Genomic DNA, 12,824 nt, shown 5'->3' with positions numbered 1-12,824 from the left:
TGCCTTCAAGTGTTTTTGGGTCAGTTCAGCTTCTCCAGAGGATCTCCCAAACCCCTGCCTCTTGGTTAAAATCTAGGTGCTGGCATTAGGTGGGTATGTGTATTTTGCTTAATCCCCATTTTAAATCTGGACTCTCAATTCCACAATCCTTATGCATGGCGTCCAAGTTTCCCCAGAGAAAATGCCTCCTGTCTGCTATACAACTGTCTATGGCCCCTCGCTTTGTGTGGTCAGGATAGAACCTACCTTCTGCATCACATCCTCACTTTCAACCCTCCCCAGCCCACCTTTCACGGTGTCCAGTACCGGACTCCTACTGAGACCTTCAGGGCTCTGCAGAAGAAAATCGTTTGCTTCTTGTTGATCGGTGTCTTTCAGTGGGCATCTCAAGATGATCTTCCCCTGTTCCACTGAGGTATTTACTATTCCTCTATCCCATTTCTGCTTCCGTATATAGTGGATGGGATTGCTGGCTTCTCTTAGTTTCACTGAGAATGGAGTTCATATGGGTTTTCTTGTTCTTGCTATTTGGGGGGCAATTTCAAGACGGACAGAAACATCTTCACTCCACCATTGTAAAATCACATGTCTGCATTAAGTAGACATAAATCTATATTAAGTCTACATTCTCTTTTAATCCCCACAACTATTCACATAGCCATTCATAGAACTGAGGTTTAGAGAAGTTAAATTCTCCGCCCAAGGTCAATGTCGGAAAGTGGCTTAGAACCCAGGTCTCGCCAAAGGCAAATCAGTGCTTTTTCTCTTACTGTCTTCTATCTCCAAACACCCTGAGATCAAGAGAGGGTGGTAAATGATGGTCCAACTTGTGGTTAATACCTGGAGATACAATGCCAAGAAGCCCTTCAGAAAAGGGGTCCTGAGTTTGTCAGAACTCCTTGGCAACTAGTATCTTTCAGAGTCCATGGCAAATCTAGACTGTTAGCCAAAGGAAAAAATATATATACTAAAAATAGTGTCCAGCCTTGGGGAAAGGGGCTAATGAACTCAGAAGGAATCCTAGACTCAGGCCACAGAAAAGGGAGAGGGCCTAAGTCCTAAGAGAACTTAGAAGATAAATTGATTTCCAGGTTCCCAACAGGAAAGGCCAGTGAGGCTAATGGTGTCACCCTGTAAGGTCAAGAGTCATGCTCTTGTAAGCACAGGGCTAAGGCTGCCCCAAGACATTGGTGACTTCCAGACCCTGACCTGTCATCGCTGTCAGGATTGGGCTCAGCCAGGGTGGGGTTGATCTTTCAGGTAACTAATAAGATTGGTAATAGAGTAACTTATAACTGATACTGTTGGCCTGTCTCATACGTGCATAGCTCATTTTTTTTTTTTTTTGACCCAAGAGTAGGTCCCTAAATTAACTCTCTTTAATGTCATCTTGTTAGAGTTTTCTAAAGGATGATCCAGGGGTTTCATTTCACAGACCATCCCTGATCAGGGATGGCCCCCTGAACCACCATGGGGAAAATGATGGTGTGGCTTTTGTCAGGCTGAGGGGAACCGCTGCTTAGCGATGCCACCTGCCGTGGGTGTGGGGGAGTTTAGTATGTGTGCTATTGCCAGTTGAGACCATCATCTCTTCCCAGAACTGTGTCCTCCACATGTGTGGTCAGGATGCTCTCAACACCCTTATTCAAGTCACTGATAAAAGCTGATCGAGATAGATCAAAGGGCAGTGCCATCAGATTCAGTTTTGTCATTGGCCTGGGGCTTGGCATTGATAGACAATCTCTGGATATAGTCCGTCACATTTAGGATTATTCTTGGAATTGATTTCCAGATCAAATTTCCCCATCTTGTGTCCAAGAGAGACTTTTTCTGTAAAACAGCCACCTGAGCAGGGTGTCCTTCTTTTATGTCCACTCCTGAGATACATCAGTTGGGATGTTGAGAAGTGAGTGGGTCACCGAAGAGAAGAGTAAGCCCTTCAGTTTATGATCCCTGGGCTCCTGTATTTAGACAGCAGCCCTTTGAGAACTCCGGCCTGTGGTTTCTTGTCATGTTCTGGGTAAACGCTGTGTCTCGTGCGTGGGAGAAATGAGCAGTGGAGAGGACACAGAACATCACAAAAATAAATAGGCACACTCCATTTCAAGCAGCTCTCACTTTTATCATAAAATACAAACGTTCTAAAATTAAGTGTCTTATTTCTATTTTACCAACAACAACAAAAACAAAAATCACTCATGTCAGCTAAATACAGGTGCATAGATGGTTGAGCAGGTGAGTGTGAATATGAGGGAGGTGCATGTGTGGCGGGTGGTGTGTGTGAGGGGGGCTATGTGTGTGAGAGAGCTGGTCAACAGATGAGTCTGGTCTTGCTGTTTTCTATGACCTGGTCGGAGCCTTGGCTTCTCCAACTTCATGCCACGCTGCTATTGCAGAATCCAGAATTCCAGAGCCCTTAGCCCTGATCCAAGGGCTAAGGTAGGAGGGGGGAGAAGAGAAGACCATCTAAAAATTTATGCCATTCCCACTGGAGGAAAAATAGGGGCTATTCATCAGGGGCCCACCAGCCGTCGAGCCAAACCTGGAAGAGAGAGAATACAGTGTCATGATGAAACTCCTGATGTTAGCAGAGATATTAGAAAAAGTAATACATTAATTTTGTGGCTGTCAAGGACTGGGTAGATCATGACAGGCTTGAAGGCTAAACGCGTTAGCATAAAAAAAAAAAAGCTTTGGCTCTGGGAAAATAAAATATTAAAATGATCCAATTGGAGGGCAATAAAGAGCTTCTTCTGCCCCTTCCTTAAGGCAAGGAGCTCCTGGCAGCCTGTAAGGGACTGCCTCTCTGGGGCCAGTGCTCCCCCAATCTCCAGGACCACACAGCAGGGAGCCTCTCTGGATCTGAGCACCCTACCTGTGGGCCTAAAGCCATTCTACCTGCCTTAGAGGACCCAGGTGTGTCCTTCAGGAATGCCACCACACCACAGAACTCAGGGCCACGTCCCAGTGGGAGACCACGGAGTCTAGACCATCCCAGGGCTCCCTGACCCCTTATCAACACCAAACGAAATCAGGCTTTCCATTTCAACACCAGAGCGAGGAATAAGCACTGAGACGTCACTGAGTGCCTGGGACTTCGCTTAGACCAGCAGGGAAGGAAAAGCCGAGAGCATTTGAGCCTCACCTTCCAAGCGCAGAAATATGCACACTTCCGCTTTTTCTCCCCGGCACCACACTCCTGTTCATACTTCAAAAGAGAGTTCAGAAGCCATCTCCTCCGTGACCCCTTCCCTGACCTCTCCAGATGGAATCATTTACTCACACTTCTGGGATCCTATAGCAATTTTTTCACCCATCTGCTAGGATACTTGGAATGAATGGGAACGGAGATCAGTACAAATCGCAGCGGAACAAATGGCTAGATTTAGTCTAATCCAGGGATTCTCGGTCCCTTTTCAGCTGGGCAGATGCATATTACAGAAGACGTTCACGTTCACCACACCCTCCCATGAATTAATGAAACGAGAAGAGGGAGGGGGTGGGGGAGGGAAGAAGGAATGGGAACAAGCCACCACATTAATTTGTAATGCCTCAGCTGGTATCCAGATCTCTCGCTCACAGTGTCATGGGCAAGCAAGGCTTTGGGTTAGTTAGATTCCCCTTTCATTAAATAAATTCCAAGAGAGCAGGGACCTTATCTGGACTATTTGCCACTTTATGCCCAGGGCCCAGCCCACGACCTGGCACAAGGGAGATGCCTCATAAACAATTATGCTGGCTCTAACCCCCCCTCACCCCACCCTTTTTTCTCTCTTCCAAAAATCACATTGGAAAAGAAATGATGGAAAGTGATATTATAGGGATACACTGGATTCCACTCTGATTTACAAAAAAGACCATACATAGCCCGTACTTCAGCATTTCATAATTACTGGTAACAAATTACTCAGGACACACCTCATATCGGATTGCCACGCCCCATGAATCTAGGCCATTCAGGTTGGGAACTTTCAGTGGGTTCAACTGTCAAGGGCATGGTTTGGACAGGACGTTCATTAGAGAGCCAGGAGGAGAGGTAATCCCCATGGACTAGAGTGATCCAGGAGTGATTCCTGGAGGAAGAGGAGGAGCTTGAACTGCCTTGCACATGGCCAATTGTCCTGGTTTGCCTGCAACAGTCTCTACACTGGCATTTCCAGTGTGATTATTCTTTGTGCTCCTTTTAACTCTCAAACTTATTGTTGTTTGGAAGATAAACCATGTGGTTATCCTACCCCGATGAATGCATGCAAACTGATGTGGCAAAGGGAGGGGACCGCTCAGGTCCTCCTTCCCTGACAGCCACCTGCTCCTTCCTCTCCCTCTCCATATGGTTTAGTCTCTTGGTTCGCTTCTTTGCTCCTGACCCTACTTGTCTCCCGGACTACCCGGACTACACTCTCCCTCAGGGCCCCTGCATGCTTCCTGCCCAGCGCCGCCTCTCCTAGACCTGTTCCGCCCAGATGACTGGGAACCCCAGACACCACGGCCCTGCCTGGCACTCCCTGCATCCTAGCCCACGTGCTCACATTGCTCTGTGATCCCTCCCTCTCCCCTCCAGGAAACACCTCCTCCCTGGCCTCCTATACTCCACCCTCACCTATTCCTTCGCCCACCTCACTAACGCTCCCTCTTAGAGCCTCTGCTGCGTCCTCCACAACTCCCCAACCTCCCTACCTGTAGGAGGCCCAGCGCTCAGCCCTTGGGCCTCATCTCCTCTCGATGCACACATACTCCCTGGGCGATCTCATCCCACCCCGTGCCTTTAAATATCATCTATATGCTAATGACTCCCGACTTTATATTGCCAACCCCAGCCTCTCCCTTGAGCCCCAGACTCACACATCCACCTGCCTGTCAACAGCCCCACTCATATGTGTAACGGGCCTCTCAAATTTTGCATATCCAAAACCAAACTGCATCGACAGACCCGTCTTTAAGAGTCATTTTGACCTTAGTATTTTGGCATTTCCACTTGTTCAATTCAAAAACTGAAGAATCATGCTTGGCTTCTCTCTTTCCCTCCTTCCACATCCTGCATCATCAAATCCTGTCAATTCAACCAAGAAAATAAATACTCCAGATCTTTTCACTTATCTCCTTCCCACGGTCTCTGCCCTAGTCCACACCGCCAGCACCTCTTACTCCGACAGCTGTCAGGGCTCCTATCCTGCTCCCCTGCACCAGCTCTTGGCCCGTGGTCCAGGCTTCATACATTGGCCAACGTCCTCTTCTTTAGACGGAGAATTAGAATACGTCCTCCAAAGGTTAAAAGCGTTAATGGCTTCCCACTGCTCTTAAAACTCCTCACCATGCCCACCAGGCCCTATCTAGTTTGGCCCTGCATCCTCTCCGATTCCAATCCCACCCACTCCCTCTCCTACGCGCTATGCTCCAGGAACACTTCCTACCTCAGGGCCACTGCGCTTTGTATTTCTGCCCAGAGAGCTCATCACCTATATATAATCCCTCATTTCATTTAGATCTCTGCTCAGGAGACATCCCTTCATTCTCTCTCTCCTAACCTCTGGCCCCTGACACGTGAGCTGCTTGTTTATTTCGGAATTGTCTATTTCTTCCACTGGAATGAGAGAAGGAAAACCTTTGCCTTGTTCCCTCCAGGAATCACTGCCTAGGACAGTGCCAGGCACACACGAGGTCCTCAATAAACACCTTTTGAATGACCAAATCGCCCCTCTCGGGAGACCGGGGCCTGCCCCCACCTTGCCTCACTTTTCCCATCTCCCTTTCCTGAGCATGAATGTTAGTTGAAGATTTGGTGGCTGGGAATGAGCGGCCGCGTGCTGTCATCTTAAAACAACAAACATAACTTTATGGCTGACCAGCAGGTAAAATGTGTGTGGAATTTTCGGCTAAAATGTTGAGTTTGTGTTGGCTGCTTGCGGTTAAATCCTTCTCATCTGCCGTTTGGGGCACTTCGGAGGAGAAGCGTGAGGAGCCCTGATAAGCAATGGAAGCCCCTTCAGCAGGCCTGTTACAAAGTCAACAGGATGTTGGAGAGATTAGCCTGGGAAGGAGCTCAGGGTGCAGGAAGTGGGGGGAGAAAGCTGTAAGAAGATCGCCTGGCTGTGTCCTGTTGTAAACCGAGCAAACAGGTAAAGGCGGGCGTGTTATGCTTCACAACCTGCCACCTGTTATAGACAGTGCATCGTCATCCACTACAGCTCTGCAGCCAGACTGTGGGGCCCAGCCCCCGACGGGCCTAGAGAAGGGGCCCGGCAGGCCCCAGACGGGCCTCACCTCCACACGGGCCTCACCTCCACACCGGACCAGTCCGCGACCCACATAGCCTCCTGACAGGCACAGGGCCCCTCCCTCCCCCTCCCTCCCCTCAACCATGGAATGTACGTACCAAGAACACACCAGCGAGGCCCGGAGCACTTGCCTCCCCTCCCCGGCAGCTTTCTGGGTACCAGGTGGACTCCCAGTGTGAGTTGAGGACTCACCCGTATGTCTGGGGGACGAGGTACTGCGGCCCATCTCCTGCCATGGGGGAAGGGTCTCGGGGATTGGCAGAGAGCTTTGGAGGTGTCCTCTGAGGGTACGGATAGCTGGGCTGCACAAAGGGGATGTAGCCCAGCAGGGGGGTGTAGGAAGAGCGGAAAATCTGCTGTCCCATCTGCTGTGGATTGTACGGTGTCACCTGCAGGTCAGAGATGAGAGAGGGGCTGGGTCCCGCAGAGCCCACTGCTTCCAAACCTCACGGTTCCCAGCTCTAACCCCAACCCTAATCCCAGGCACCACCCCCCCTCCCCCCAGCCTCTTGCCCCTCACTCATTGTGGGTATACAGAAGGCAATGTGTTGAAACGGCAAAAGCACAGGGCTCAGCTGCTGTGTCTGACTGGCAAGGTACTTACTTTATCTGAGCCTCAGTTTCCTCATCTGTAGAATGCGCAAACACTCCCCTCCCCCAACGGACTCCCCTGAGTCCGCTGATATAAGTAAAGAGACTGGCACGTAATAAATAGTACATAAATTTTATTCCCATTCTCTGCCCCACCTCCCTACCTGTTCCTCTGTCAATAACCATCCCCAAAGCCCTTGTCTCTTACTTTTACTGTCAAAAAAAGCTGTTGAGATTTATATGTCCCTGGCCTCTACCTCAGGATCTCAACAGATTCCCAATGCAAGACAGCCCTGCCCCGTGGAAATGCCCGTGACAGGTGATGGAGATGTCCCGTGTCTGCACTGCCCAGTATGGTAGCCGCTGGCCCCATGTGGCTATTGACTGACTACTTGAAATGTGACTGCTGTGAATGAGGAACTGAATTTTAAACTTTACTTAATTTTAATTGACTTAAGTTTAAATAGCCACATGTGGCTAGCGGTTACAGTACTGCACAGTGTGAGTCTGGGAGAAAGGGCACAAAAAGGCAGTGGGATTCAGCTCGCACTCTGGAGAAAATTAGGAACTCTGTGGGGTTTCAGACACTACCTGGATCTGACTCCCACCAATGGACACGCCAGGGACCCTATCTGTCTTATCTACTGATATCTTCTCAGCCTTAAGACAGTGCCTGGCACACAGTAACTGCTCAATAAACATATAGTAAATGAACGAGTGCAAGAGAGAAAGAGAGAGGAAGAGGAGGGAGGAAAAAAGAGGCCACTAAGTGTCTGCTTGAATACCTAAAGTGATGGGGAGCTCATTACATGTTAAGCACTACGTTCTACTACTGACAGCTCCAAACGTCAGAAAACTCTCTCTTGGACAGCCATCCTCCTGTGTGCCGAAGGGAAAATTGGGGAAACTTCTGGGCTTCCTCTTTGAAAGCAAGAGTCTGGGGTCCAAGCTGCTCAGGGATTCAGCACACAGACAGCCCTCTCTCCAACACTGCACATCCTTATCTAATTAAAAAAAAACAAAAAAACTCACAAAGGCTAGGGTTTATTGAGTGCTTAGGGCATGCCCAGCCCTTCATACAGATTCTCTCACTCAAACTCCAAACAGCCCTGGGAGGCAGGACCATTACTATTCCCACTTAGGAATGAAGAAATGGGGTTCAGAGAAGTTAAAACCTTGCGTAGTAAAGTGCTTCAAGGTGTCAGAGTTGTAGTGGGAAGCCCCAAGTCACGCCGCTGTACCGCACCTCCACGCATGCTCCCTCTGGAGGCTGGAGGTATGCTCCTCCGTCCTGGCCTCCCCATGTCTCCCCCAGAGGATACATAGGACTGGGTGATGCTGGACATGGGCACCAAAACCCCAAGATGACAAGCTGAAAGTCAGAAAGGGCCAAGGGCTCAAAGAGAGAACCCAGGAAGACACCTCCCAGGACAGACACCTGCAAGAAAATGGCAGAAAATCCCCCTGGTTTTCTTGGGGGTGGGGGTGGTGGGTGGAGTCCCGGACCTGGGAGGGAACTGACGTGAGAGAGGAGACAGGGGTCCTACAGCTGATACAAGCTTTTTTTTTTTTTAATTTTTTTTAATGTTTATTTATTTTTGAGACAGAGAGAGACAGAGCATGAACAGGGGAGGGTCAGAGAGAGAGGGAGACACAGAATCTGAAGCAAGCTCCAGGCTCTGAGCTGTCAGCACAGAGCCCGATGCGGGGCTTGAACTCACGGACCGCGAGATCATGACCTGAGCCAGAGTCGGACGCTTAACCGACTGAGCCACCCAGGCATCCCACAAGCTTTCTTTAGAAAGGTACCCTAACTACATGTAACAGCTAAACACCATACAACGGCCACGTATGCTGCCCTGGAACTATCTCCAGGATACACTCTGCTGACAAGACTAATGTTAGAACAGTGTGCCCAGAAAGCAGCATCTGTACAAAATGTTTGTATAAATAGATACCACTGGAAAGATGCTTGAGGAACCAGCAACAGTGACTCTGACATTTTTAAAAATTTTGTACCATGTTCTTATATTACTTTTTCAGATGCACACACGCCCAGAAGGTCGCCTCAGTGCGAACTCTTTGGAGCTAGGTGGGAGGTAGGTGGTTGGTATCACTGTTTGTGGGGTGCGGGTGACTGACTGAGATTCTGTGAGCCGGACTGTCTCCTCTCTGTTCTTCTTCAGGATGCAGATTCCCTACTGCTAGAGAAACAGTTCTGGCCCAGCTAATAAAGTAGGCTCTACCTATGGGCCCTTCTCTACCCTCTGGAACATTCCAACATACTTCAGGTCAGGGGGGCAGTTTGCAGAGAAAGGGTGGGGCTCCCTGGGGGGAGAAAAGAGAGCCAAGGAGTGTAAGTCTGAGTGTGTGTGTGTCGGGGGGTGGGGGGTCTGTCCACCTGTGTGTGAGGGGCTAAGACCAGCCTGGGGATGAAGAGCAGTATTAGCTTCTCTCCTCACACCCCCATTTCTGCCCCAAGACTCTCAGTCTCTCTGAACACACTGTGTGTGCAGCCTGGGGGCGTGCATATGACTATATCTTCATGTGTGACTCTGTGTGTTTGCATTTGTCTCTGCTGCTTTATTTTGATACTGTGTTTTTGTGTATCTGTGTCCAAGAGGCAGTAAACCATGGTCATTGGCAGCATGGACTCTGAAGCTGAGCTGCCCAAGGTCAAACTCCCAATTTTGCCGTCGTGTGATTTTTAAGCAGATATCCACTACCCACGGAAGCAGGGGTGCCAGATTTAGCAAAGAAACAAAAAAAGATATCCAGTTAAATCTGAATTGCAGATGAACAGCACATAATTTTTTAATATCGGTGTGGCCCATGCAATATTTGGAGCTAACTTATACTAAAACTCTACCCACTGTCTATCTGAAATTTAAGTTTAACTGGGTGTCTCGTATTTTAACTGACAAACTGACATGGAAGGGTGTAAGTCCCCAGCCCCACTGATGCTGGGCAAACCCATGTGATTTTCCTTGGCCAGTGGAAAGCGGGTAGGCGCACATCGCCACGTGCTGGCTCTACGCCGAGGCGCTCGGAAGCATCACGTGTTTCCGCTCACCCCTCTGGCACTCCGGTCATCCACGTGGCAGGAGCCAAAGCTACCATGTCTTGGTCCCCAAAGGAGGTCACATGAAACAGGCTTGAACCCAACCCCAGCCCAGCTCAACCAACTCAGAGGCCTATGAGTGAAAAATAAGTATTTATTGTTGAAAGCCTCTGAGGTATTGAGGCCATCTGTTGCCACAGGAAAAGCTAACTGGTATGTTAACTTTGTGACCTTGCGCAAGTTATTTAATCTCTCTGTGCCTCAGTGTCCTCATCTTTAATCTATTTCATAGGGCGGTTGTGCAGTTTGTGCAGGTAAAGCCCTTATCTTTTTCTCTCTCTCTCTTTTAAAGTTTATTTATTTTTGGGGCGCCTGGGTGGCTCAGTCGGTTAAGCGGCCGACTTCGGCTCAGGTCATGATCTCGCGGTCTGTGAGTTCGAGCCCCTGTGCTGACAGCTCAGAGCCTGGAGCCTGTTTCAGATTCTATGTCTCTCTCTCTCTCTGACCCTCCCCCGTTCATGCTCTGTCTCTCTCTGTCTCAAAAATAAATAAACGTTAAAAAAATTTTTTTTTAAAATAAAGTTTATTTATTTTTGAGAGAGAGCTAGCATGCTTGCATGAGCCGCTGGGGGTGGGGGTAGAGAGAGAAGGGCACAGGGGATCCAAAGCGGGCTCTGTGCTGACAGTAGAGCCCGATGTGGGGCTAGAACTCATGAGTTGTGAGATCAAGACCTGAGCCGCAGTCGGATGCCCAACCGACTGAACCACCCAGGCGCCCTGCCCTTAGTTTATGCAGGTTAAGCCTGTAGAGAACGGCTGGCACATAGTGAGGGCTCTGCAGGTGCCAGCTCTTATCACCTAGGGACACTGGTTTGTCTCCACATGCACACTGGCCTCTGTGCCTGTTCTCTGGGGCTAAGGGCGGGCCAGGAAATATATGGCCAGTGCCCAGCTGGATAAAGACGAGGCAGCAGATGTCCTTCTGACTTGAAGGCCTTTGTGGAGCTGGGACAGAGGTGGGCAGGTTGTCTACTCACCTGTCGGGAGTAACAGCCCAGCTGGGGGTGCAGGGCCTGCTGATAGGGCATCCTGGCTGCACGCTGTGGATACAGGCCCTGCAGAGAGAAGGGGGAGGCTCAGCAGTGTGGGGAAAAGGGCTCCCAGCCAGCCAGAGAGCGGTAGCCGCTCAGCCCAAAGACCAGCTCACATGCCTGGATCGCCAGCCTGCTCAAGTCCGTCCCACCACACTGCCGGCCAGACCCACCCGCCAGTTAGTCCTGTCCAGCCATCAGGCCAAACAAGCACGACTCACCCCACACAGGAAGCCCCTTCTTGGGCAGGATTCATAGCCCTTGGGGTGAGTATTTAAGGTAAGACCTTGAGGAACCTGATTGCCTCTTGAATCCCAGATCTGCCCCTTGGTGGCTGTGTGACTTTGGGAAAATCACTTCACTTCTCTGAGCCTCTTTTCCCTTGTCTACAAAATTATATGTGTTTGAACCTGGAAAGCCTGTGAAAGTAGCTACATTATTCTTTTTGCTATTTCACCCTTTGTCCTTTCCCCAAACCCCATTCCTGCCCCAAGACAGGAGGTATCGATGTACATCTGTGTGTATGTGTGTGTCAGTTTGCATCTGTGTTTATTTAAACACATCAACACGTGTGCTTCCATTTGTGTCTGCAGCTGCGTGTTTCAGGTGCATTAGTTTGGGTCCCTGCTGCTGTGTGTCTATGTGCCACATGTATACCTGAGTCTGTACCTTATGATGAGGATTGGCCCGAAGATCAATGAGCTAGTGCATCGAAAGGGCTTAGAACAGTGCCCAGCACATAGAGAGGATTCTGCAAATGTTAGGAATTTTTAGCATTTCTCACTGCTCCCCACCCCTTGGAGAAGGTGTCTGGCAGTTCAGCCAAATGCAAAGTGGAATCTTTATTCCAAACTCTGTCTGGGGTAGCCTCAGGCATCCATGTATACACACACACGCACACACACACACACACACACACACACACACACAGACACCCTGCTTCTGTGGGTGGCGTCAGATCATGGCCCCTCTAATCTCAGACTGCCTCTACCTGCCAATTCAGAGTCATCTCCTCAGATGCTGCTCAAAGCACCCCTCAGGCCAGTATGTCTTTCCCGAAGATTCCAAACCCTGAGATGTTGCCTTCATTCTGGGCTCAGCTTGTGGCAACTATCAAAGTGTTGGTGGCTGACACTGTACCCTTGATGACTTCCTCAGAGCCCATGAGCTCCTCATCAAAGGCTCCAGAATTCCTGACATGGGGCCCTATCTTCCAGGTTCCCAAGTTTACACATCCTCTAAGAACCTCTCCTTGGTCTCTGCTCCCAACCAACGGACACAGACCGTGGTCAGGCCCCTCCCGCCTCCACCAGCCCCTTCACCTGCATCCCAGACCCTGCGGCCAGGGCAACCCCTTCACCACCATGACCACAGCCTAGTCTCTGTGACCCTGGCCGTGGCCTGACCCTGGACAGAGAAGTCGGACAGATGGGGCTGTTCCAGCCGGCAGCCAGCTCCGAGGCCACGTTCTGTGTGTCCGTCTCCCTCCCCATAAGCCTCGGCTCTGTTATACACAGCAGACTCCCCCAGGCCACCATCCCCTCCACATCGGCCTGGGCCGGGCTACCCCTCGGGCCTGTGCAAGACAAACAGCCACCTTCCTGCTCCATCCTGGATGGATTTTCAAGAAGTTGGGCCACATGCATCAGCATGAGCAACACACTATCTGACTTTAAGGATGTTGCTAGTTGTTCAACTTGCAATTCTGGAAAATCGAAAGTAAGGTAAATAAACACTCATTCTTCTTTGCTTGAGGTCATGGCCTCTTTCCACTCTCCCTCCTTAACTGGGAGCAGCATTCCTTTA

The 12,824-nt window shown here is 49.9% G+C and overlaps 1 protein-coding gene across 1 annotated transcript in view; it reads right to left on the bottom strand.

Moving 5' to 3' along the window:
• Positions 1–2,101: 2,101 nt before the first annotated feature.
• Positions 2,102–12,824, bottom strand: part of CC1H1orf94 (chromosome C1 C1orf94 homolog) — a 36,703-nt gene continuing 25,980 nt past the window's right edge. Inside the window, exons 5-7 of the mRNA XM_042996692.1 lie at positions 10,965–11,042; positions 6,468–6,664; positions 2,102–2,542 (exon numbers count right to left, since the gene is read on the bottom strand). Of these exons, the coding sequence (XP_042852626.1) occupies positions 2,467–2,542; positions 6,468–6,664; positions 10,965–11,042 (351 nt within the window). The 3' untranslated portion in view covers positions 2,102–2,466. The remainder of the gene's footprint in view (positions 2,543–6,467; positions 6,665–10,964; positions 11,043–12,824) is intronic.

This window comes from Panthera tigris, chromosome C1 (genome assembly GCF_018350195.1).
Source record: "Panthera tigris isolate Pti1 chromosome C1, P.tigris_Pti1_mat1.1, whole genome shotgun sequence".
NCBI lineage: Eukaryota > Metazoa > Chordata > Mammalia > Carnivora > Felidae > Panthera > Panthera tigris.
Note: the sequence above shows the minus strand (reverse complement) of the source record. Positions and strands in the feature narration are given on the sequence as shown.